The sequence below is a fragment of the Myotis nattereri genome (assembly GCF_964212035.1).
Source record: "Myotis nattereri genome assembly, chromosome: 4".
In the NCBI taxonomy this organism is placed as follows: Eukaryota; Metazoa; Chordata; class Mammalia; order Chiroptera; family Vespertilionidae; genus Myotis; species Myotis nattereri.
In genome coordinates this window covers 52,931,317-52,958,236 of record NC_138079.1, presented here as the reverse complement: position 1 = coordinate 52,958,236, position 26,920 = coordinate 52,931,317, and the positions used below count along the sequence as shown (strand labels likewise).

Genomic DNA, 26,920 nt, shown 5'->3' with positions numbered 1-26,920 from the left:
CTTAATGTTTAAAGTCTTACTTTTACTGTGGAAGAAAAAAATAACAACAATAGAAGGTTTCTTGTTTCTCTTCAATTTCAACCCCATAAAAAAATTTAATAACAAGATGAGCCTGCATATGGATGGTATGTGTTTTTAATCTGTTCAGAATCTTGATAATTATTGGGTGAGTTCAGCTTTTGTCAGACTTGGATCATGCAATGCCATGAAGGAAAGAGACTAACTGTTTATAAACCAAGAGAGAAGACTATGAATAAATCAATAGGTAGAATTAAGAAAAGGAAGCAAAAATATCAGGTGACAGCATCAAATGTTTTGTATTCTCAAATCATCAATATGGCTTATAGAAATACTAATTTTCCATCTTATCCTAGACATTTTTTATTTTAGAACTGTAATGATAATTTTTAAATGCTGTTGATGGTCTATTTTTGATCATGGGTTAATTCCCATCTTGCCATGATTTTTTAAATATATTTTTATTGATTTGAGAGAGAGGGAGAGAGAAACATCAATGATGAGAGAGAATCATTGACCGGCTGCCTCCTACAAGCCCTCACTGGGAACTGAGCCCACAATTTGGGCATGTGTCCTGACTGGGAATCTAACCATGACCTCCTGGTTCATAGGCTAATGTTCAGGATGCTCAGCTATGGAGCCACACATCTGGGCAGCATGATTTCTCAACAATCCTTACTGATCTAGACTTGGATTTTTTTTCACCATTGAAAAATAATTGTCCAAGTCATTGAAATGATGTACACATGAAAAGGGAATTAACCAAATGAGTTCATTTATATGAGTATTAGAGGACCAGTGCACAAATTCGTGCACAGGTGGGGTCCAGCCAGCCCAGCCCTAATCGAGGTGGATCAGGGCCCGGCCTATCAGGAGGAGGAGACAGCAGGAGGTCGGCCAGCCCACACCGATCGGGGCCGATCAGGGCCGATCAGGGCCGGGCTGGCTGGGGGTAGGGGCCGCAGGCAATTAGTGGGCCTCGCCCCTGAATAGGGTGAAGGGGGTGATTGGGGGCGGGACCGGCTATGGGGAGGGGCTGTGAGTGGTGGGCCATCCGGTCCCACCCATGAATGGGGTAGGGGGAGCTGATCGGGGGTCAGCAGCTGCGGGAGGGGCTGTGGGAGTTTGACTGGACAGGCCCTTCCCTAATTGGTGTGTCAGGGGGTGATCAGGGATGGAGCTGGTGGGGGGAGGGGCTGCAGGCCAATTGGAGTGGTGGGGGCTCATTGGGGGCGGGCCTGGCTGGGGGGAGGGACTGCAGGAGGTTGGTTTGCTGGCCCAGCCCCCTATTGGTGTGGGGGGCGTGATCAGGGGTGGGGCCAGCCTGAGGGAAGGGCGGGGGGGGGCGTTGACCGGCCAACCCCACTCCTGACTGATGTGGGGGGGGGGGTGATCGGGGGCGGAGCTGGCTGGGGGGAGGGGCCACAGGCCAATAGGGGTCATGAGGACTGATGGGGGTGGGGCTGGCTGTGGGGAGGGGCTGTGGGTGGTGGGCCAGCCAGCCCCATCCATGAATGGGGGGGCTGATCGGGGGCCAGTGGCTGGGAGGAGGGGCCATGATTGGGAGTGAAGGGCCATGGGTGTTTGACTGGCTGGCTCTGCCCCTGATCGGAATGGGTGGGCCAATCTGGGGCGGGGCCAGCCAAGGGGAGGGGCTTCAGGCAGTTGGCTGGCTGGCCCTGCCCCTTGGCCAGCCGGCCTCGCTCCCTATTGGGGTAGGGGGGTGATCAGGGGCAAGGCTGGCTGAGGGGAGGGGCTGCAGGCCGATCAGCATAGGGAAGTGATCAAGGGCAGGGCCGGGCAGGGCCGGCCAGGGGGGAGAGGCTGCAGGAGGTTGACCAGCCTGCCCTGCCCTTATTAGGAGTCAGCGGGGGAGGGGCTGCAGGCTGATCGGGGACTGAGCCAGCCCGGGGGGAGGGATGGCGGGAGGTTGGCCACTGGCCCCACCCCCTGATCTGACTGAGTTTGCTGGCTGCAGTGGGCATCATAGCGACCAGTCATTTCGGTCATTACTGCGTTATGGGTGCTGGCTTTTTGTATATATAGACTAGAGGCCCGGTGCACAAAAATTTGTGCACTCGGGGGGGAGGGAGGGGTCCCTCAGCCCGGCCTGTGCCCTCTCGCAGTCTGGGACCCCTCGGGAGATAACGACCTGCTGGCTTAGGCCTGCTCCCGGGTGGCAGAGGGCAGGCCTAATCCCTAGGTGCAGCCCCTGGTCGGGCTCAGAGCAGGACCGATTGGGGAGTTGGGGCACCGCCCCCTGTCACACTCAAGGCAGAGTCGATGGGGAGGTTGTGGTGCCACCCCCTGTCACGCACAGAGCAGGTCCAATCAGGGGGTTGGGGCGCTGCCACCTGTCATGCACAGAGCAGGGCCCATCAGGGGGTTGGGGACCTCCCCCCTGTCACGCACAGAGCAGGGCCCATCAGGGGGTTGGGGAGCTCCCCCCTGTCATGCATAGAGCAGGGCCCATCAGGGGGGTTGAGGAGCTCCCCCCTGTCACTCACAGAGTAGGGCCAATAGGGGAGTTGGCGCACCGCCCCCTGTCACACACAGAGCAGGGCGGATCAGGGGGTAGGGGCACCGCCACTGTCACACTCAGGGCAGGGCCAATGGGGAGGTTATGGCTCTACCTCATCACACACAGAGCAGGGCCCGTGGGGGGAGGGGGTTGGAGCACTGCACCCTGTCACACACAGAGCCGCAGGGCGATCAGGGGGTTAGGGAGCTCCCCCCTATCAGGCACAGAGCAGGGCCGATCAGGGGGTTGGGGCGCCTTCACCTGTCACGAACAGAGCAGGGCCGATAGGGAGGTTGTGGCCCCGCCCCCTGTCACACACAGAGCCGCAGGGCGATCGGGGTTTGGGCGCTGCCCCCTGTCACACTGATCCCGGTGCTGGGAGGCCTCTCAGCTCCGCTGATCCCGGTGCTGGGAGGCATATTACCCTTTTACTATATAGAATAGAGGCCTGGTGCATGGGTGGGGGCTGGCTGGTTTGCCCTGAAGGGTGTCCTGGATCAGGGTGGGGGTCCCCACTGGGGTGCCTGGCCAGCCTGGATGAGGAAATGATGGCGGTTTGCAGCTGGTCACACACCCTTCAGGGTGGGGGTCCCCACTGGGGTGCCTGGCCAGTCTGGGTGAGGGTCTGAGGGCTGTTTTCAGGCTGGGACTAAAGCTCCCAACTGCTCCTTTTTTTCTTTTTCTTTTTTTATTCTGGGCCAGCTTTAGCTCTGAGGCTCCAGCTCTTAGGCCTCTGCTCCTGAAAGCAGGTATCTGGTTTGTTTAGGTTCTACAATCGAAACTCTGTATCAACTCCAGCTCTGAGATCCCGGCTCACTGAAAGCAGGTTTCTGGGATTTTGTTTAGCTTCTATATTTGTTACAATGTTTGAAACTGCAGGCTCAGAGGCTGACAAGGCAGGCGGGGAACGTTGCAGTCCTCCGTCACTGAAGCAAGCAAGCTTCATGTTAGTTTCAAGCTGCTGGCCGCCATCTTGGCTGGCAGTTAATTTGCATATTGCCCTGATTAGCCAATGGGAAGGGTAGCGGTCGTACGCCAATTACCATGTTTCTCTTTTATTAGATAGGATTATGGTATGTTACTGAGAAACATCTATGTGATACAGTGAAAGAACACAGAACAAAAGTCATGGTCAAGTGTCACTTTGTATCTGTGTGAACCTTAACCAATTTCTCCACTCAGCTTCCTCTTCTTCAAATATAAAAATAATACAACTTTTGCATATATTTCATATTATTTCAGAATAACGTGAGAATGAATATGTATTCATTTTGAAATTTGTGAAGTGCTGTTCAGATATAATCAAATACTATACATACACAAATAAAAACAAGCAATATTGTAACCTTACCATATACATAGCCTATTAAACCTTGGAACTTCAGGATGCTGATGTCAAAGATATTTATCACTTCATCCAGAACTTGATACCATATTGAAGATACAAATACAAAAATGGAATATCCTTTCTGTTTGAAATATTGATATAGATGTTAAATTCATGTACATAATTGTAATTGTTTGAAGAGATCATTTAACAGGTATTTCATAGTTCATTCAAGAATGCATGGAGACATTGCGATCACATGGTCCTTTATCATTTTTAGAGACAGATCCCTTTGAAAATCTAATGAAAACTAAGGATCTTCTCCCAGAAAAATGTTTGTATCTTATATAAACAGAATTTTTCAAGGAATTTCAAAGATGTTCATATGATTGACATTTAGTAAGACTTTGGTGATAAGGCTTCCTTACCTTCAGATTTCTGGGTTTTCTAGACTATTATGGCCTCCACCTATTCCTTGCTTTAGCTACATTCCATCTAAAGTCTGTCTCTTTAACAATCTTATCCCTGTGTTCAGACTACCCTCACTATTGCCATTCTCTACACTTTTCATCAGTGCTTATCCCCAATGCAGGCAGTAAGGGGGAGGGGGGTGTGCAGGGGAAAGAGGCATGAACCAGGCTAACAAATGTAAGAAGCAGACAAAGGCTTTGGACAGAAGTGGCGGTTTTAGGTAGTTCCAGTATTAGCAGATGAGGTTGCAGCGAGGCTGAAACAGAGGCCAATAGTCTGAGAAACTAAACTGTTAAAATTTTCAGTGATTTACAATTCTAATCCGAAACAGTCAAATATTTGAAATTATTTGTTACTGTGTTCATTTGTAAGCAGCTGTCCATTGAGATTCTCTGTAATTTAACCATCTCCCACCTTTAATAATATAATATAAACTGATTTTTAAGATGTAAAATACTGTAACAGTGTATGGGGTTGTCATGCTGGATTATAATATGGTTTGATGTGATGTAAAGAAAAGTTGCACAACATCACATCTGTTGTATGCAATGCCAGCCCTATGGACAAACAGGCCAAAGTTCTTTTTCTCTATTAATACATGTAACAACTAAATATTTTTCCAGGTTTGGAATTTTAATCCCCAGATTTTCTACTTTTGCTTCTAAATCCTCAGCTTATTTAACACTTTTTTTTTTATCATTTCACCAACAATACTCAGTATTTAGTATCTTCAGACAATAAATAAATTGGCATCTATTAACAACAAAATCCAAGGTCAATATTTTAAAGTGAAATCATATTCTTAGAATACCAGAGAGCATGTTCTTATTTTGTAACTTCAGCAACAGTCACCGGAGATCTTCAAAAGTGTTACTGTTAGAGTAAGGGCATGTAAGTTCTTTGTAAGCCAGATGGAGTCACTGTTGTGGAAGTTTGCTTTTTATTATCTGATGTTGGTTTAAATTTTTATATGCTAGTGCCAACATGATCCAATGAGAGTCTATTTTTAAAATAAAATCTAGAAGAAGGTAGCAAACTACTTAATAATGAATGTGAAGAATTGAATTAGCATATTATTTTATGTTCTTAAAAAAATTATTGGTATTGCAAGGTGAATTTTTGTAGTAATATTACATGTTGATAACCGACACTGATTTTAAGATTTCCGCATCATATAAGCAGAAAACACCGGGAACAGAGATTTAAGGTGCAGAGATGCTGCTGAGGCAGCATTAACGTGAATTAGATTCCTCTTAGGTAGTGCTCAGTGGAAGGGGATGTGCATATGCAGGGTTTAAAGAAACTTAAAAGCATGAGAGACATTTTTAATTTAGAATGCCAACAGGCATCGTTTGATATCCGAAGTATAGCTTGCAATGTTTTTTCCTACGAGATTTCATCACCATTCAGAATGCTTTCTTGTTTAAATGTGATACTATATTTTTATATACAATTCATAAAATAAACAGTAGGTGATAGAGAAATCACTTTCTTTAGAGGGAGAAAGAAACATATGATATAAGGAAATAGAACATGCTATGAAATTCAAAGCTTCTACTTATTGTATTTTAACTAATTTTTATTAATCTTTCTTATATTTGTTAAATTAGGGTCACTAGTGTTAGTAGATTAAAACTTTTTATGATTCTTTTCATCTGGAACTATTATTTTTCAGTTTCTTTATCTTGTAGACCACTGATGAATTCTTCAATTTCTTAAGTGACTCTTTTTCAAATTTTATAACCATTTAATTTTCTAGTCATAACATTCTACAGAAAGAAGTTAAAGTGAATAGTTTCTCAACATAAATAAGTATATTAGAAAGCAGATTTATATTGCTATGCTTTGAAGAGGAAGGTCTTTGTGGACATTTAAAACACCAAGGAATTATAAAGCCATGGTGAAGAGCAGGCTAGTAAAGCAAGGTATCTTTCTTTGCTGATGTGCCATCAACTGAAAATTAATATGAATTAGTCCTGTAGCTAACAGTGAGCTGCAGGTACTAACTTCCCTAAAACACTGAAATAGGAAGTGGTAGAAGAAACTGGTGAAAGAAACCCCAAGGGCATCCTCTTTTTTCCCCCCTATGATCCCTTTAATCCTTGAATTGTCAAACCACATGAAAAATAACGGAGCTGCACAGTTCTAAGACTTAAGTGAAATTATCTTTTTAAAATAAAATGTGAGGTCTTTTCATATCTCCGGACAAGAATAAGGCATGTATTCCATGCAGAAAGAGTAACTTGGGGTGCGCCGGCACAGCCACGGAGACCGTGCCATCTTGGGTGACTGTCGCCGGCATCCAGAGACCAGCTACTAACCCGGCAACAACGGCTCTCAAGCAGCGCGACTACGTGAACTCAGAGGAACTCGGCTTCTCCCCACAGAAAGCAGATCCAAGCAACAGCGGCCTCCTGATCTCCACACGCTCTGTCTGAGGAACAGCTGCTGTGGGTGAAGCCTCCCTCCACCAGCCAGAAGAGCCACAACAGCTGTGAACAGCACCCATCAGAAGACCCGCTAACAACAGAGGAGCAGCTGCTACCACAACCGCCCAAGGAGCAACCACAGCCCGAGGAGCCACTGCCACCTAGGGAGCAGCCACTGAACGACTCAATATCTATATACGTCAGTGAGATCAAACATGGGTAGACAAAGAAATCCCCAAAGGAAAGAAAAGGAGGACTCACCAGAAAAGCAGCTAAGTGATACAGAGGCATACAACATGACAGAAAAAGAATTCAGAATAAGGGTCCTAGAGTGCATACACCGGATGGAGGAAAAAATCGACAACTTATCCAAGAAGCAAGAAGAAACAGATGAAAAAATCGACAACTTAACTAAGACCCAAGAAGAAATGAAGTGCGATATAGCTGCAATAAAGAACACCATTGAAAGTATCAACAGTAGACTAGGAGAAGCGGAAGACCGAATTAGTGAATTAGAAGACAGGGAAGCAAAACACACCCAAACTGTACTTCAGTTGGAGAAAAAAATTAAAAGACAGGAGGAGAGCCTAAGGGAGCTTTGGGACAACATGAAACGAAACAACATACGAATAATAGGGGTGCCAGAACAACAGAAAGAGGAACAAGGATTAGAAAACCTATTGGAAGAAATAATATCAGAAAACTTCCCTGAGGTGGGGAAGAAAAAAGTCACACAAGCCCAGAGAGTCCCAAGCAAGGTGAACCCGAAAAGACCCACACCAAGACACATCATAATTACCATGGCAAATGTTCAGGACAAAGAGAGAATCTTACAGGCTGCAAGAGAGAGACGGAAAGTTACATACAAGGGATCTCCCATTAGATTATCAAATGATTTCTCAACAGAAACACATCAGGCCAGAAAAGAATGGACGGAAATTTACAAAGTGATGCAAAGCAAAGGACTGAATCCAAGAATACTCTATCCAGCAAGGCTATCATTCAAAATTGAAGGGGAAATAAGAAGCTTCACAGACAAAAAAAGGCTAAGGGAGTTTATCACCACCAAGCCAGCAATGCAAGAAATGCTAAAGGGACTGGTGTAAAAAGAAGAAATAAAAATCCCAGAAAGAAAACAGCCACACACACAAAAAAGGAAATGGCTACAAACAAGTACCTTTCAATAATAACTTTAAATGTAAACGGGCTAAATGCTCCAACCAAAAGATATCGAGTGGCTGAATGGATAAAAAATCATGACCCATACATTTGCTGTCTACAAGAGACCCACCTCATTAGAAAGGACTCACACAGACTGAAAGTGAAGGGATGGAAAACTATCTTTCAGGCTAATGGAAAAGAAAAGAAAGCTGGGGTAGCAATACTTATATCGGACAAAATAGACCTCAAAGTGAAGGCCATAACAAGAGATACGGAAGGCCACTTCATAATACTAAAAGGATCAATACAACAAGAAGATATAACCCTGATAAACATATATGCACCCAATGCAGGAGCACCCAAATACATAAAAAATCTTCTGGAAGATATCAAAGGAGAGATCGACAACAATACAATCATAGTAGGGGACTTTAATACACCACTGTCATCACTGGATAAGTCCTCTAGACAAACAATCAGCAAAGATACAGCAATACTAAATGACTCACTAGATCAGATGGACTTAATAGACATCTTCAGAACACTTCACCCCAGTGCCACGGAATATACATTCTACTCAAGTGCTCATGACACATATTCAAAAATAGACCATATATTGGGTCACAAGCAAAGTATCCCCAAATTCAAGAAGATTGAAATCATAAAAAGCGTCTTCGCAGACCACGATGGCATAATATTAGAAATAAACTGCAATAAAAACAACCCAAAATACTCAAACACCTGGAAGCTGAATAGCATGCTATTAAATATTGATTGGGTTACCAATGAAATCAAAGAAGAAATTCAAAACATCCTGGAAACTAATGACAATGAAAACACAACAATCCAAAACCTATGGGACACAATGAAAGCAGTCCTGAGAGGGAAGTTTATAGCTCTACAGGCCTATCTCAAAAAACAAGAAAAAATGGTAGTAAATCAGCTAACTCTACAACTCAAAGAATTAGAAAGAGAGCAACAAGAAAACCCCAGAGTGAGCAGAAGGAAGGAGATAATAAAGATTAGAGCAGAAATAAATAACATAGAGACCAAAAAAATAATACAGAAAATCAATGAAACCAAGAGCTGGTTCTTCGAAAGGATAAACAAGATTGACAAACCTCTAGCCAGACTCACCAAGAAGCAAAGAGAGAGGACCCAAATAAACAAAATCAGAAATGAAAGAGGTGAAATAACAACAGACCCCACAGAAATACAAATGATTGTTAAAAAATACTATAGACAGCTCTACTCCAACAAACTAGACAACCTGGAGGAAATGGACAAATTCCTAGAAAAATACAACATTCCAAAACTCAATCAGGAAGAATCTAAAAATCTCAACAGGCCAATAACTATGGAAGAAATTGAAGCAGTCATCAAAAAGCTTCCAGCAAACAAAAGCCCAGGACCAGACGGCTTCACAGGGGAGTTTTACCAAACATTCAAGGAAGAACTAAAACCTATCCTCCTCAGACTACTACAAAAAATTCAAGAGGAAGGAACACTTCCAAGCTCATTCTATGAAGCCAGCATCACCCTAATACCAAAACCAGGTAAAGACAACACAATGAAAGAGAATTACAGGCCAATATCCCTCATGAACATAGATGCCAAAATCCTCAACAAAATCTTAGCAAATCGGATCCAGCAGTACATCAGAAAGATCATACACCATGACCAAGTAGGATTTATCCCAGGGATGCAAGGATGGTACAATATCCGCAAATCAATAAACGTGATACATCACATAAACAAATTGAAAGAAAAAAACCACATGGTCATATCAATTGATGCAGAAAAAGCATTTGACAAAATTCAACACCCATTTTTGATAAAAACTCTCAGCAAGGTGGGAGTAGGAGGATCATACCTCAACATAATAAAAGCCATATATGACAGGCCCACAGCCAACATCATTCTCAATGGACAAAAACTTACACCATTTCCCCTAAGAACAGGAACAAGACAGGGATGCCCCCTCTCACCACTCCTGTTCAACATAGTACTGGAAGTGTTAGCCATTGCAATTCGGCAAGAAGAAGAAATAAAAGGCATCCAAATTGGAAAAGAGGAAGTAAAACTGTCCTTATTTGCAGACGACATGATATTATACATACAAAACCCTAGAGACTCCATCAAAAAGCTACTAGACTTAATACATGAATTTGGCAATGTAGCAGGATACAAAATTAACCCCAAGAAATCTGAGGCATTTCTATACACCAATAGTGAACTTTCAGAAAGAGAGATTATAAAAACAATCCCGTTTACCATCGCACCAAAAAAACTAAGCTACCTAGGAATAATCTTAACTAAAGAGGTAAAAGACCTCTACTCAGAAAACTACAGGACGTTGAAAAAAGATATAGAGGAAGACATAAACAGATGGAAGAACATACCGTGTTCATGGATTGGTAGAATCAACATCATTAAAATGTCCATACTACCCAAAGCAATCTATAAATTCAATGCACTTCCCATTAAAATACCAACGGCATACTTCAGAGATCTAGAACGAACTCTCCAAAAATTCATCTGGAATAAAAAAAGACCCCGAATAGCTGCAGCAATCCTGAAAAAGAACATAGTAGGTGGGATCTCAATACCAGATATCAAGTTGTATTACAAAGCCACTGTTCTCAAAACTGCCTGGTACTGGCACAAGAATAGGCATATAGATCAATGGAATAGAATAGAGAGCCCAGAAATCGGCCCGAACCAATATGCTCAATTAATATTTGACAAAGGAGGCAAGAACATACAATGGAGCCAAGATAGTCTCTTCAATAAATGGTGTTGGGAAAATTGGACAGATATATGCAAGAAAATGAAACTAGACCACCAACTTACACCATACACAAAAATAAACTCAAAATGGATAAAGGACTTAAATGTACGACAGGAAACCATAAAAATTCTAGAAGAATCCAAAGGCAACAAAATCTCAGACATTTGTCGAAGCAATTTCTTCACTGATACAGCTCCTAGGGCACTTGAAACTAAAGAGAAAATGAACAAATGGGACTACATCAAAATAAAAAGCTTCTGCACAGCAAAAGAAACCATCAACAAAACAACGAGAAAACCCACTGTGTGGGAAAACATATTTGCCAATGTCATATCTGATAAGGGCCTAATCTCCAAAATCTATAGGGAACTCATACAACTTAACAACAGGAAGATAAACAATCCAATCAAAAAATGGGCAAAGGACCTAAATAGACACCTTTCAAAAGAGGACATTCAGAAAGCCAAGAGACATATGAAAACATGCTCAAAGTCACTAATCATCCGAGAGATGCAAATCAAAACGACAATGAGGTACCATCTCACACCTGTCAGACTGGCTATCATCAACAAATCAGCAAACGACAAGTGCTGGAGAGGATGTGGAGAAAAAGGAACACTTGTGCACTGCTGGTGGGAATGCAGACTGGTGCAGCCACTATGGAAGACAGTATGGAGTTTCCTTAAAAAACTGAAAATGGAACTCCCATTTGACCCTGTGATCCCACTTCTAGGAATATATCCCAAGAAACCAGAAACACCAATCAGAAAAGATATATGCACCCCTATGTTCATAGCAGCACAATTCACCATAGCTAAGATTTGGAAACAGCCTAAGTGCCCATCAGTAGATGAATGGATTAGAAAACTGTGGTACATCTACACGATGGAATACTATGCTGCTCTAAAAAGGAAGGAACTCTTACCATTTGCAACGTCATGGATGGAACTGGAGAGCATTATGCTAAGTGAAATAAGCCAGTCAATGAAGGAAAAATACCACATGATCTCACTCATTCATGGATAATAGAGACCATTATAAACTTTTGAACAATAATAGATTCAGAGGCAGAGCTGCCTCAAACAGATTGTCAAACTGCAGTGGGAAGGCCGGGGAGGGTTGGGGGGCAGGAGGTAGGGGGGTAAGAGATCAACTAAAGGACTTGTATGCATGCGTATAAGCATAACCAATGGACATAAGACACTGGGGGATAGGGGAGGCTGGGGGACTGTCTAGGGCGGGGGGATAAAATGGACACATATGTAATACCCTTTGTAATACTTTAAGCAATAAAAAAATTAAAAAAAAAAAAAAAAAAAAAAAAAAAAAAAAGAGTAACTTGGAACAAGAGATGCATATTGCTTTTGTATTTTTAACACAATATTATTATCTATGACTAAGCAGGCTGCACCCACTAGAAAAAAATTATAGCCAATATTTTATTTTCTGTTTTTGAAACAGATGATTCAACGAGAAGCAGATGTAAAAAGCAAGGTAACTGCTGTGGCACTGACAGACTCTGTTCACAATGTGTGGCATCAAGAAGCTGGCAAAACCATTCGAGAGTGGATGAGAGAGGTGAGACTGGGTTTTTCCAATGCTGAGATGAATGAGCGTGAGCCTTATATCCTGACCCCCCCACCAACATATATCACCTCCCACCCTCAAATGCCCTTTCTAGAGGCAGAACATTGAGAGGGAATAGAAAAAAAACTAGACATATTTGAAATAATAAGAGAAAACCCTTCTGAAGAACAAATACTTTGAAAGCCCTCTTGCCTTTTTTGGTTTGCTGTAGAATATTACATATGCACACAGTATACTGTAGGAGCTTTGGCTGAAGAAGGTCATGATCTGTTAAGAGGTTATTAGCCCCTGATATTTAATTTTCCCACTGGTGCACTTAATTACAAGAAAGAAACTTGGCTGTACTCTGGTCTCCTCCTTCCCTGAATTCTTAAGTGGATTGACTCACCACTGCCAGTAGGGGGAGAAGAAATAAAAAGCAGAAATAGTGTTTTGCCAGACTCTTGAGGTAGAAGAAACCCTAGAGCTGGTCAGGATCCAGCCTCCAGTTAAGAAAGCTTCTTGTCATTTTTTTAAGGGCTAGTGAACTTGAAAACTAACAGGGACTCATTGACTATGCTACCACTTAAAACAAAACAAAACTTTCAGCCCATTATTTCCTTATTTCTATCTATATATATAAAAGCCTAAACATCCATTACGATGGAACAACTGGAACGACCGGTTGCTATGATGTGCACTGACCACCAGGGGGCAGACACTCAATGCAGGAGCTGCCCCCAGCCTGCAGGCTCTGATTGCTGATGGAGCCTGCCAGCAAACCTCCTGGTCCCTATCCCCAGCCTGCAGGCCCTGATGGCCTGATCGGGGCCGAGCCCCCTGGCTGGGATGGGAAATTGGAGAGGAGGGGGTGGCGGCGAACATGGCCCCGTTCCCCTGGGGGCCGAGGGCCAGCTCCCTCCTTGGGACCAGCAGCCAACTTCCCAGGATTCTCCCTGCAGCTGGCAGGCCCTGATTGGCCCACCGCCTGCCCTCTGTGGTAGTGGATTCCCCCCCGCCCCCGCAAGCCGGCAGGCCCCAATTGCCTGATTGGGGCCAGGTCCCAGGCTGGGACGGGGAACTGAGGGCGGGCAGTGAGGAAAGGAGGAGGATGAAGGCGGGAAGGCAGGGAACCGTGCAGTGGCAGCATGCAGGCAGGGAGGGAAGGAGGAAGTGGTGAGGCGGGAAACCTGATCGTCCCTGATCGCCAGCCAGGCCTAGGGACCCCACCAGTGCATGAATTTCATGCACCAGACTTCTAGTTATAGATAAACAGCTGAAGTTTTTATTTATATTTACCTTTCTGATATTATAAGCAATTGACATCAGCCACATCATGCTATAGCAGTTGTTTAGTCAGATCACATGCTTATATGAATAAGCTGGTTGACCTAGATTTTTTCTCAGTTTTTGTTGATGGAACACCCAGACATTTATTCAGCTGACCTCTCACCATAGCTGTGGTGGGTAACATCTACCAGTCCTCATGGTGCATGGTAAGGACTGAGTTGACATTGGAAGAGTTTCAAAAACTAGGACTAGGCTATATAATCCCATAGTGGTGTTATCATAATACCACCTATCTGTTTACACTGTTTTTGTCATTTCCCAATAGAAAAAGTACCTTTATCATAAAAAGTCCAAAATAGTTTTACTCCATTCCTCATAATGCTGTAAACATATAAAGGTGGATTTATTTTCATCTATTCTAACTCCCAGGTGTTTTCTGGCCACATTAGTTTTTATATTTCTTCTTTTACATGTATCTGAATCCTTAATTGTCTCTTCCAAGGGCTTAAACTTTTTCTAGAGACATTTTATGTATTTCATGCTGATACTTTTTTGTGTGCTATTTATCTGTCCAAATGGATACATGAACAGCTTCCAGCCCATGTGGAATTTAGGACCTGTCCCAAACTAGAAACATCCTGTTCATTATTTTTTCAACTGGGCATTCTTTGTGTCTCATTCTAGATGACAATATAACACTATTTATTTAGGTTTACTTTTTTAGGTATTTCTAACTAAAACTAGATAAGGTGTCCCCTTCCAAAATCAGAATATATTCTTTGGATTTCATCTGACTGAAATAGGCAGTAATTTAAAGCCTCTTAATGTAATCAAAACTGCCAATTATTTCTTTGCTAATAGCCTTTGTTAAAAACATTCTAATGTTATAAAATTTTACAAATGACCTATCTCTTGAAATAGTTCCTTCAACTCCCTTGATTATGCCTTTGGCATGAAGCAGCATGAAGAGTTTTGCATTATGACATACCAAAATTCAAACCCCAGCTCAATTCAAACCTACCTAACTGTAGTCTTGGGCAAATTGTTTAATATCTTGGATATTCTCTCTAAAATATAAAACCTACCTTGTAAACATTGTTGGCACTGTAAAGAAGTGTAATAAATCACAGCTATTGTTGTTATAGTAACCTTCACATCCCCAAATAATGTGAAATACATGAACTGTATTTTCTTTTTGTTTTATGAATGATTTTCCTATTCAAAATATCTTACAAAAGGGATGGGTAGGGAGTTAGGAGAACTGAATTTTGATTATGTTTCTGGCTTAGTTACTCATTAGGTAAATAAATAATTAGAGATCAAGCATGTACCAGATACTTTGCTTAGACTTATAGTCTTGGGAAAGCCACTTTTTTGTTCTTCTGGGCCTAGTTCGTAATTGTGAATTAGAGATAATTTCTATTCCATCTACTTCCTGAACTATTTTGAGAATCAAAGATGATGAGCAAGAAAAAAAACTCCTTGAAAAGCAAATGGTACTATTTAAATAAATGAAATGTATTATTATAGAAAACACTATAATATCCCAAAGATAAAAATTATTAGATCAGAGTTGATGGAGCTTTGAAATTATCCCTGCTCAGAGTTCATCCCTAAAGCAAGAACAAAATGAGAAACTATAGAAGACTATGCCAGGTGTCCTTGTAAGAACTCACTAAATGTGTGACCCCCGCCTTGTAGATAGTTTATGTGGTTTGGCAAGATAAGAGTCCACTGTTTTCCAACACTTAGGATGAAACTCCATCCTCTCTTCTTTCACCTTTATTAGTCCTTGTCTATTCTGCGAGACTCCTTGAAATAATGAAGACAAACAAGCCTGGGGTCAGTAGACAGAAAGGATGGTTGTCTTGAGCACGGGGATTAGGAGAAGGTGTGGTAGGGGAGCCTTTGTGTCCCTTGGCATCCACCTCCTCCTCGCCTCCTGCTCTAGCCTCATTTAGAATCATCTCAGAAACCGAGATATTTTGCAAATATCCCTCCCAAGAAAAACACCTTAGCCAAACTGGAATGTCTTCCCTAAAAATAGCAGTCGCGTTATAGATGAAGCCACAATGCTTTCGGCCTCATGACTGGCTACATTATTTCACCCAACACTGCTTTAAAATGTGAAAGTAGGACAGTAGTACAAGTTGCCCACTCATTCCTGTTAGATTGCAAATTAGTAAAACTGTCTTTTGTTTTGTAAGCCAGTTTAAATTAATATTTTAAAGTTATTGATGTTAAGTACTTGTTTTCTATAAAAAGCTGATTTTTCAGTCCTGTTCATTAGCATACATAAAGAATGTTAAGTACTATATTTTTGTATTACTTGTATAATTGTAAAATAACAATTTCCTTTAAAGAAAGAAGGTCAGAGAGGGTTACTTTTGGCAATTATTACAAGTGAAACCTACTCCCAACCAAAATACCCAGTGCACATACTAACCAGCCTCATGAGGAGAGGTCAAAGGTGGCCAAAGGCAGCTCCTAAGAGACACTTCTCACCTCAGGCTCCAGGATGTAAAGGCTGCATGGGCAAGGATGATCCTGGAGACCGTTATGCCAAGTGCAATAGCCAGACATAGGAAGGAAAATTCTCCATAATCTGACATATATGTGGAATCTAAAAAAGTAAACACACAGAAGAGAGTAGATGGTGACTACCAGTGGCAGGGAGGTGAAGGAAATGGGGAGATGTTGGCCAAGAGTACAAAGTTGCAGTTATGCAGGTTACCTAAGTTTAGAGACCTGATGGTCAGCATGATGACTGTACTTAACAGTATTGGATTGAACACTAGAAATTTGCTAAGAGAATAGACTTCAGTTTTTCTCAACACACACACACACAAATCTATGTGAGATTTGTTATTTAGCTTGACTATAATAAGAAAACATTTCACTATATACATGTATATCACATCATGTTATATACCTTAAATGTATAATTTTTATTTTAAAAAGTCAGGAACCCTTACCTATCGCCATGCAGCTCTGTGTGTCGGTGCTGGACACTCAGACTGGTGAATTGTTCTTGTTGTATGAGGAGACAATACCTGCCACATTAAAGATCGAATACCTTGCATAGGAATACCTACTATCTATTTTCTCTTTAAACATAATATACTTTTATTAAAAAAATTAATTCATTTCATATCTACACTAAAATATTGCAAACCCTTGGTTCACATGTCAAAGAGAGTCACTCAGTATTGTGGTCAAAGGCACTTCTAATCATTAGTAATAGTTCCCAAGCTTTTGGATTTTATAAAGAAGACAATTTGCAACCCCCAAATCCCATAAGGTCATCATTTCAGAGTAAAAGACCTTTAAATTGAAAACACTTAACTTTAAGAAACACTCACTTATAGTGACTATTTTTCTCTTTTTCCCTCAGACCCAGAGAAACTCTGGTTACATGATCCATCCTCATATGCTGGCTCTGGTCCAGGGCTTCTTTCTTTATGCTTGTTGGTTGGGATGAGGCTCAGGCAAGGCTCTGTTGGTACCTCTAGTCCAGTATGCCCTGTGTTGTCTGCTTGGGCACCTGAGAATAGATCTCCCGGGACTAGGCATTCACTCCAGCATGTTTTAAGTTTAGATAGGGCATCTATTTTCTTTTTTTAATCCTCACCCAAATATGTTGAGAGAGAGAGGATGGGTGGAGAAACTGAGAAAGAGAAACATCAATATGAGAGAGAAACATCAATCAGTTGCCTCCCATACATGCCCTGACCAGGGATTGGACCCCCCACCAAGGTGTGTGCCCTGATTGGGAATCGAACCCGCAATCTTTTGGCATACAGGACGACACTCCAACCAACTGAATCACCTTGCCAGGGCTAAATAGTGCTTTCCCACTGAACTGCCTCTGTCGCCAGCACTTTGCTAGCGTTCATCTCAACTGAAGAACTGGGGTGAGTCTGGGGCAAACTGGGGCATTGAGAAGACGAATAGAATAAGCATTAGAACAGTGATAGAGATTTGATTTCTAAACTATAGGAACACATCTCAGAATAGGAAATTATATTTGACTAGAAGCCTGGTGCATGAAAATTAATGCACTGGAGGGGGCATTCCTCAGGCCGGCCTGCCCCTCTCACAGTCTGGGAGGCACCCAGTGATCAGGGAAAGGCAACGCCCCATCACACCTCTGCTGCTGCCACTGCCAGCAGTGCAAGCCTCAGCTGGCCCAGGTTACCTGAGCCTCGGGCTGCCCTGGGTGGCTGGGTAGCCGCCATCCGAGGCTTGCCTGTACCTCAGGCGGCTGGGGAGCTGAGGGAACTGGGGGACTCGGCCTTGCCAGCGCCTGCCGCCCCGTCGGGGCTCAGGGGACTGGGCGCCGCCATCTTGTGGCTGTGGGTGCTGCCATCTTTGAGGGCGTGGCAGCCAATTATCATATTCCCTCCTTATTGGATGTGGGCACTACCATCTTTGTGTGAGGGTCAATTAGCATATTCTCTCTTTATTAGATAGGACTAGAGGCCCGGTGCACAAAAATTTGTGCACTGGGGGGGGGGGGGGAGGGTCCCTCAGCCCGGCCTGTGCCCTCTCACAGTCTGGGACCCCTTGGGAGATAACAACCTGCTGGCTTAGGCCTGCTCCCGGGTGGCAGAGGGCAGGCCCAATCCCTAGGTGCAGCCCCTGGTCGGGCTCAGAGCAGGACCGATTGGGGAGTTTGGGCACCGCCCCCTGTCATGCACAGAGCAGGGCAGATTGGGAGGTTGCAATGCCACCCTCAGTCACGCTCAGGGTAGGGCCGATTGGGGGGTTGGGGCACCGCCCCCTGTCACACTCAAGGCAGGGTTGATGGGGAGGTTGTGGCACCACCCCCGTAATGCACATAGCAGGGCCAATCAGGGAGTTGGGGCGCTGCCCCCTGTCACTCATAGAGCAGGGCCCATCAGGGGGGTTGGGACTTCGTACCCTGTCACGCACAGAGCAGGGTCGATCAGGGGGTTGGGGAGCTCCCCCCTGTCACACACAGAGTAGGGCCAATAGGGGAGTTGGGGCACTGCCCCCTGTCACACACAGAGCAGTGCGGATCAGGGGGTTGGGGCACCACCCTCTATCACCCACAGAGCAGGGCCGATCAGGGGGTTGGGGCTCCGCCACTGTCACACTCAGGGCAGGGCCGATGGGGAGGTTATGGCTCTACCCAGTCACACACAGAGCAGGGCCCATGGGGGGCGGGGTGCCGCACCCTACACACACAGCAGGGCCAATCGGGGTTGGGGTGCCGCACCCTGTCACACACAGAGCAGGGCTGATCAGGGGGTTGGGGTGCCTTCCCTTGTCACGAACAGAGCAGGGCGGATAGGGAGGTTGTGGCCCCGCCCCCGTCACACACAGAGCTGCAGGGCGATCAGGGGGTTTGGGCGCTGCCCCCTGTCACACTGATCCCAGTGCCAGGAGGCCTCTCAGCTCCGCTGATCCCGGTGCTGGGAGGCCTCGCAGCTCAGCTGATCCTGGTGCTGGGAGGCATATTACCCTTTTACTGTATAGAATAGAGGCCTGGTGCATGGGTGAGGGCCGGCTGGTTTGCCCTGAAGGGTGTCCTGGATCAGGGTGGGGGTCCCCACTGGGGTGCCTGGCCAGCCTGGGTGAGGGGATGATAGCTGTTTGCAGCTGGTCACACACCCTTCAGGGTGGGGGTCCCCACTGGGGTGCCTGGCCAGTCTGGGTGAGGGTCTGAGGGCTGTTTTCAGGCTGGCAGGTGACTGAAGCTCCCAACTGCTCCTTTTTTTCTTTTTCTTTTTTGTTCTGGGCCAACTTTAGCTCTGGCTTCAGCTCTGAGGCCTCCGCTGCTGAAAGCAGGTATCTGGTTTGTTTATGTTCTATAATCGAAACACTGTATCAACTCCAGCTCTGAGATCCCGTCTGGCTGAAAGCAGGTTTCTGGGATTTTGTTTAGCTTCTATATTTGTAACAATGTTTCAAACTGCAAGCTCAGAGGCCGGCAAGGCAGGCAGGGAACGTTGGTTTCCTCCATCACTGAAGCAAGCAAGCCTCATGTTAGCTTCAAACTGCCTGGCTGACAGCCGCCATCTTGGCTGCCAGTTAATATGCATATCGCCCTGATTAGCCAATGGGAAGGTTAGCGGACGTATGCCTAATTACCATGTTTCTCTTTTATTAGATTGGGTAAGATAGAATTTCAGATAGTTTGACTTAATATATTATGGCTGTATGTCTTTCTCATACTTCTTTCTTTACATATATTTTCCAGTGTGCTTACATTATTTTATTTCATTATACTCTATGACATGGAAAACCTATTTTTAGCTTGTTTTGCCCAGTTTTCTATATATTTTTTCCCAGGGCGGGTTGGGGGAGGATAAAGATTTCACAAGTGCACACATACACATGTATACCCTGATAAAATTTTTGGTATCAAACCTTTACCATTCTATACAGGTACTTTGTCATTCCTGAGAACTTTTGTACATACTTTTAACTATAACATGTTTATTTTTCTACCCTATTTTTATGAGAGAGCAAAGCCCAAACATGTACTCTGGCTGGTGTGGCTCACTGGTTGAGCATTGTCCTATGCACCAAGAGGGCACGTGTCCAGGTTGCGGGTTAGATTCCCAATCGGGGGCTTACAGGAGGCAGCCAATCAATATTTCTCCCTCTCATCAATGTGTCTCTCTCTCCTTCTCCCTTCTCTCTAAAATCAATAAAAACATAATTTTAAAAAAAATTTAAAGCCCAAACATATGCATAGATATAAACAAATTTCAGAATCATAAAATGTTAACTTACATTTTGCTTTAAATGTTTAAGTTAAAAGTGACCTGGATAAAATCCATTTTGTTCAGCTTTTTAAATTCAGTGGTAGGAGTTAAAAAATGATTAATCGCCTGCACATTGTAATGCACCATCACTTTTATTAATACTAGAAATATCTTATAAGACATAGTTTTACATATGTGAAGTGTATGTGGGCAGTATTAAGAGTGACATATCACCTGGGTAATAGCTGACTTTCATCAGATTTGGAGGTACTACTAGGATGAATAATAATTAAAATATATGCCTAATCGCTGCCTGTCTGTCGGTAGTGCTAATTGCTGTCATTGAAAAGACTGAATTGTTTAAGAAAGAGAGAGAGAAAGAGAAAGTCATTCTTCATTGAAGCTATCTCCCTGTATCATTGGGAGCCTATTTTTAGTACCTATAGAAGTCATGATTTTTGAATTTATTAGGGGCTGTGATGAATGATAAAACAAATCATCCATTTACATATCTTGACACTGCTTTGGAGAATACTTATTTCTTACAAGCAAGTGTCACATTGTATATAAAAGCTGGCTAATTGTCTGCTAATCTTCTGCATTATCCAGAACTCTCTGATGTGGTATTCTATCAATAGTAATATTAATTTGACTTATTTCAAATGTATGAAATATCTTCTAAAAACCATTTCTTTTATAATTTCTGTTCTTTTATATTGTATAATTTTGCATTCAGCTGCTAATTAAGATTAGGAGTGCAAGAAGAATACATATCCACTTTAAACCCCCAAGCTTTTATAATACAAGAAAACACTAATATTTTATCCATTTTAAATGTAAAAAAGAGAGAAAGCATTTAAGAACATTACTAGATGTTGTGTTTGTTTTCATGGATTTTTTTCCACACAGTTCAATAGTTTCATTGATCTACTGTTTCTTACAAAAATCTGCCATGCTTTGTGAACTTCACTTTCTAATCTCATACAGCAACCCTTCCTTTATGTTATTCCTGCTCTCCCTGGTCCCAGAACAGTAGGGTTGCCTTGACAAATCTATTCAAAAGCCATTCCTCAGCCTTTATTGGTGGGGACTGGGGCCTTTGAAATTCTCTCCTCACTGCAACACAGCTGACATCTTCTTCCAGACAGAATGAATTAAGGAAACACAATAAGACACTTGATCTACCAGTCAAGGATCTTTCCACAGTGAGGACGGATTCCATGGTGCACAACCAGGGCAGCAAGCATCTAAAAATACACAATACGTGGTTGTTTACCAGAATGGCAATCAGCGATTTTTCCAACATGATTGATGGGATGATTTCTTTTAAAATAAAATCTGTTTGGAAATTCAGTGTGTGTGTGTGTGTGTGTGTGTGTGTGTGTGTGTGTGTGTGTGTGTTTTGGAAATTTTTTAAGAGATATATATGAGTTTAATCACATTTTTTGAGCCAGACTTAAAATCAGATTTAAAATGTATGGAAGGAATATAAATTATTTTTATTTCATTTGTCTGAATTGTAAGTTATTATTATCTTTACTATTGAAAGCTTTGTGTCCTCAGACACACCACTACAATTCACCAGATTGTATTTCTTTTGAACTCTTTAATACATTATTCATTGATCCAGGTTGAAGTAAAAATTAAGAGATGGTATCATTATAAGGGCCAGATTTTGAGGAGTAAGTATAAAAGCTATTTCTTCTAGTATTACAAAGACAAAGAATATAGTTTTAAAATGTAGCTACTTTTTCATGTGTTCAAAATAATATTAATTTCTATATAAAAGTTAATAATGGACACCCGTTTTAGTTTATTTTAATTATAATCCTAGCCTTCTCTTGGAAATATATTACATCACTAGAGGACCGGTGCATGAAATTCGTGCACGAGTACAGTCCTTAGGCTTGCCCAGCAATCAAAGTACAAGCATCTAGTGTGGAAGGGCAGGTCCCAGCTGACCTCTGGGCCCTGGGCAGCACCTGGTCCCCTGGCCCTGAGCATCCCCGTCGGTCTGAGTCACAGTGCCCAAGTCTCCACACAGAGATGCTGTGAGTGCGACCGGACACTGCGGGCCAGAGCGCAGCGTGGGCCTCTGGGCCACCCAGCGGCACTGCATGGAAGCCAGACAGGCAGCACGCTATCTTCCAGCCGGTCTCGCAGGCTGGCTCTTTGCGAAACCACAGGGAGCCCAACCGGCCCCTGTGGTCCCGGTGGCTGCAGCCTGGCTCACCCAGATGACACCGTGCAGGTGCAGCGTGGTTTCCTCACAGGTGCCCGGCACCTGAGTACGGGGGCTTCCCCAGTGCGCGAGCCCTGGCCTCCTGGGGGAGGGTAGCAGTGGGAGTGAGAGCAAGCTCGGCGGACATCCCGCATTCTCACCACACCTCTGTCCCGGTCACCCCCACCCCCAGGTAGCCGGCGAGAGGTCACAGTGTATCACCAACACGTGCCATGTTCCATGCCGCCCTCTGGTGGTCAAACTCCCGTTGAGAAGACAATTTGCATATTAGGTTTTTATTATATACGACTAGAGGCCCGGTGCACAAAAATTTGTGCACTTGGGGGGGAGAAGGGGGTCCCTCAGCCCGTCCTGTGCCCTCTCGCAGTCTGGGACCCCTCGGGAGATAACGACTTGCTGGCTTAGGCCTGCTCCCGGGTGGCAGAGGGCAGGCCCAATCCCTAGGTGCAGCCCCTGGTCGGGCTCAGAGCAGGGCTGACTGGGGATTTGGGGCGCCGCCCCCTGTCATGCACAGAGCAGGGCCGATAAGGGGGTTGGGACGCAGCCACTGTCACACTTAAGGCAGGGCCGATGGGGAGATTATGGCTCTACCCCATCACACACAGAGCAGGGCCCGTGGGGAGGGGGGGTTGGGGCGCCGCCCTCTATCACCCACAGAGCAGGGCCAATCAGGGGGTTGGGGCGCCGCCACTCTCACACTCAGGGCAGGGCCGATGGGGAGGTTATGGCTCTACCCCGTCACACACAGAGGAGGGCCCGTGGGGTGGGGTGTTGGGGCTCCGCACCCTGTCACACACAGAGCCGCAGGGCGATCAGGAGGTTCGGGAGCTCACCCCTATCAGGCACAGAGCAGGGCCGATCAGGGGGTTGGGGGCGCCTTCACCTGTCAGGAACAGAGCAGGGCTGATAGGGAGGTTGTGGCCCCACCCCCTGTCACACACAGAGCCACAGGACGATCAGAGGGTTTGGGCGCTGCCCCCTTTCACACTGATCCCGGTGCTGGGAGACCTCGCGGCTCCACTGATCCCGGTGCTGGGAGGCATATTACCCTTTTACTATATAGAATAGAGGCCTGGTGCATGGGTGCGGGCTGGCTGGTTTGCCCTGAAGGGTGTCCCGGATCAGGGTGGGGGTCCCCACTGGGGTGCCTGGCCAGCCTGGATGAGGGGGTGATAGCTGTTTGCAGCTGGTCACACACCCTTCAGGGTGGGGGTCCCCACTGGGGTGCCTGGCCAGTCTGGGTGAGGGTCTGAGGGCTGTTTTCAGGCTGGCAGGTGACTGAAGCTCCCAACTGCTCCTTTTTTTCTTTTTTCTTTTTTATTCTGAGCCAGCTTTAGCTCTGAGGCTCCAGCTCTTAGGCCTCTGCTCCTGAAAGCAGGTATCTGGTTTGTTTAGGTTCTACAATCAAAACTCTGTATCAACTCCGGGTCTGAGATTCCGGCTAGCTGAAAGCTGGTTTCTGGGGTTTTGTTTAGCTTCTATATTTGTAACAATGTTTCAAACTGCCAGCTCAGAGCCCTGCAGCGGCAGGCGGGGAACGTTGCAGTCCTCCGTCACTGAAGCAAGCAAGCCTCATGTTAGTTTGAAGCTGCCTGGCTGCCGGCCGCCATCTTGGCTGGCAGTTAATTTGCATATCTTGCTGATTAGCCAATGGGAAGGGTAGCGGTCGTACGCCATTTACCATGTTTCTCTTTTATTAGATAGGATGGTTTAATGAAGGTCACCTGTATTCTCAATATCAACACATATGATTTGCAGAATTGTAGAAGATAAACTTTCACAGTCATGTAGGTCATCAATAATTACTGACTGTTTGCATAAGAAAACCTTTTATAGTGTATGAAAAATAAATTGAATATACTTCTCGTGGATAAATTAATCTCTACAACCTGAAAAGTTGGTCTTGGCTTAAATTATGCTTCAACAGGAAATTGTCTCTATTACATTGCAGAACTGCTGTAATTGGGTCTCTAGCTCAGAACCATTAGACACTTCAGTGGAGTCCATGCTGCCTGACTGCCCTCGAGTCTCTGCAGGTATGTGTTTGATGAGATGTATGGGTTTTGTGTGTTTTTTAAGGTGAAAAGAATATGCTTATGAAATGTGGAATTCTGTTTTGCAAATTAAGCATGTTGTTCTGCTTTGAATCTTCAAACGAGTTATTGATAATATACGGCACGGGTCTGATCCACTACCAGAAATTTGTTAAGTAGCTAAAAATGTGTACCATCAAATTCCGTAAAGATGAATAGGTGAAACAATCTGAGAGTACTGAAGACAGTTGCTGTTGAAGCTTAGGAAAACAAGATGTCCATAAATTAAAAGTTGATTATAAGACAAGGACTGGGTAGCCATGCAGGATCTCAGAATATTTGTCTCTGATTGAGTACCAACTCAGTGATACAATAGGCAGTCAAGTCTCTGATTTGGGAAAAAGAGACTGCTGTGGCATAGAGTCTTTAGAAAAGGTTTTCATGCAAAAGATTTTGGCTGGACTTTGTGTGTTAGGATTTGGATTGTCAGAAGATATACAGGATGGCATTTTAGTCAGAAGAAACAGTAATGTAAGGAATAAGTGCTAGAATGGATATGAAGATGTTCTCAGGAAACGAAGGCAGAACTGGCTGCTACTGAAAGGAAGGAAGTGGAGGGTGAGCCCCTCAGGTGGGCTCCAGACCGTGGATGGATGGCTAACACTGGTTCCTACAGACTTTGTACTTTTGTCTCTAATCTCTAGATTGCTTCTGGTTTTGGCTTTCACCATTCTCAACCATTCTTGATAGTAAACACAAATTGAGCGATGATATCTGGTTATGGCTACAGAACAGAAATGGGCTTGGTTTGACCATAGATGCCAAAAAATAAGCAGAAGTTTTGAACATGAACTTCTCCAAGCAGCATTCAGAGGAGAGAGTGAATCACTACATATTTAGAGTTGCAGACATGTTTATGCATTTGAAGGAAATAATTTGGACAACATTTTAAGTACTAGGTAAAGAACTGTTATAAATAAATTTCACTATCATTATAGCCTAAAATCATGGGACTGGGAAGGAACAGTTTTGCTAGTCACTAAGGATAATAAGAAGAGAGGCCAGTCCCATTTCCACCCCTTCAGTCCCAGATCTGGGAGAAATAAGACAGTCTATTAAATGCTGATTTAGAGCAAATATCACTTCCTAGAGGACATTGTCTCATCCTAGAAGACACTATAGCTGAGTCTTCAAAAAATCCTTTCACCATTCTATCAAGCCTGCTGCGTAAGGGTCATGGGGAACATGGTAAGACCAGTGAATGTTGGCAAGCCTAAGGCTCTTTTTTGTCCCCGCACTTGCTCTCTCTGATGGCAGCCAGCTGTCATGTTGTGAGCTGCTCTGTGGAGAGGTCCATGTGGCAAGGAATTGGTGTCTCTGGCCAAAAGCCAATGAGAACCTGAGGGCTGCCAACAGCCACATGAGTGACCTTGGAAGAGGATCCTGTCCCTGTTGAGCTTTGTGATGCCTGCAACCCCAGCCAAGACATTGACTGTGGCCTGTGAGAGACCCGGTTCCAATTATCCAGCTAAGCCATGCTCAGATTCCTGACCCACAGGAACTGTGGGTGATGTGTCTTGTTTTAAGCTACCAAATTTTGGGGTGATTTGTTCCACAGTAGTAGATAATTATTAATGCAATAGGTTTAAACTTCAGCTCTCGTGGTCTCAAGGTTAAGTAAAAGCAACCTTAACTTTTTTGAGACTAAAACCTTATAAAGCTCATTTTTGCTCTGATACCTTAGGGTTAAGAGCAACTCTTTCTAAAAAGGCACTAAAAAACTCATTGAAGACAATTCATTCCTCTACTTCAGTGGTTTTCAACCTTGGCTGTACATTAGAATCACCTGGGAATCTTTTTAAAATCCTGAGTCCTGGGCCTCAGCCTCTGGAAATTCTGTTTCTTTGTTATGGGGTGGGGCCAAAATGGCAGCAGCAGGCAAGCAAGCTACCAAGGACAGGGGTGTAAGAGTGAGCACCTCCTGCCAACCCAGAACCTCTTGGGTGGGGCCACAACATTAGTATCAAAGAAACAGAATTTCCAGAGGATGAGGCCCAGAAATCAAGATTTTAAAACGATTCCCAGGTGATTCTAATGTGCAGCCAAGGTTGAAAACCACTGCTCTACTTGTTCCCCTACTGCCTCATTAGACTTGGCTGTACAATTTATCAGAGAGAAGATACTAAGTTTCTTATCACATTCATTTGATCTTACATTAAGTCATCTCACTATTCAGCTCTTCTCTGACCCAATTTTTCTTAGGGCAGAACTTACTCTCTGTAACCTTCTATTCCCTGTGGGATGTTATTCCAACACATTTGGCTTAAATGAGGA

General features: G+C 44.0%; 1 protein-coding gene across 1 annotated transcript in view; it reads left to right on the top strand.

Moving 5' to 3' along the window:
- Positions 1 to 26,920, top strand: part of ARB2A (ARB2 cotranscriptional regulator A) — a 387,607-nt gene that overhangs the window by 238,411 nt on the left and 122,276 nt on the right. Inside the window, exons 9-10 of the mRNA XM_081088717.1 lie at positions 12,180 to 12,296; positions 24,505 to 24,589. Of these exons, the coding sequence (XP_080944843.1) occupies positions 12,180 to 12,296; positions 24,505 to 24,589 (202 nt within the window). The remainder of the gene's footprint in view (positions 1 to 12,179; positions 12,297 to 24,504; positions 24,590 to 26,920) is intronic.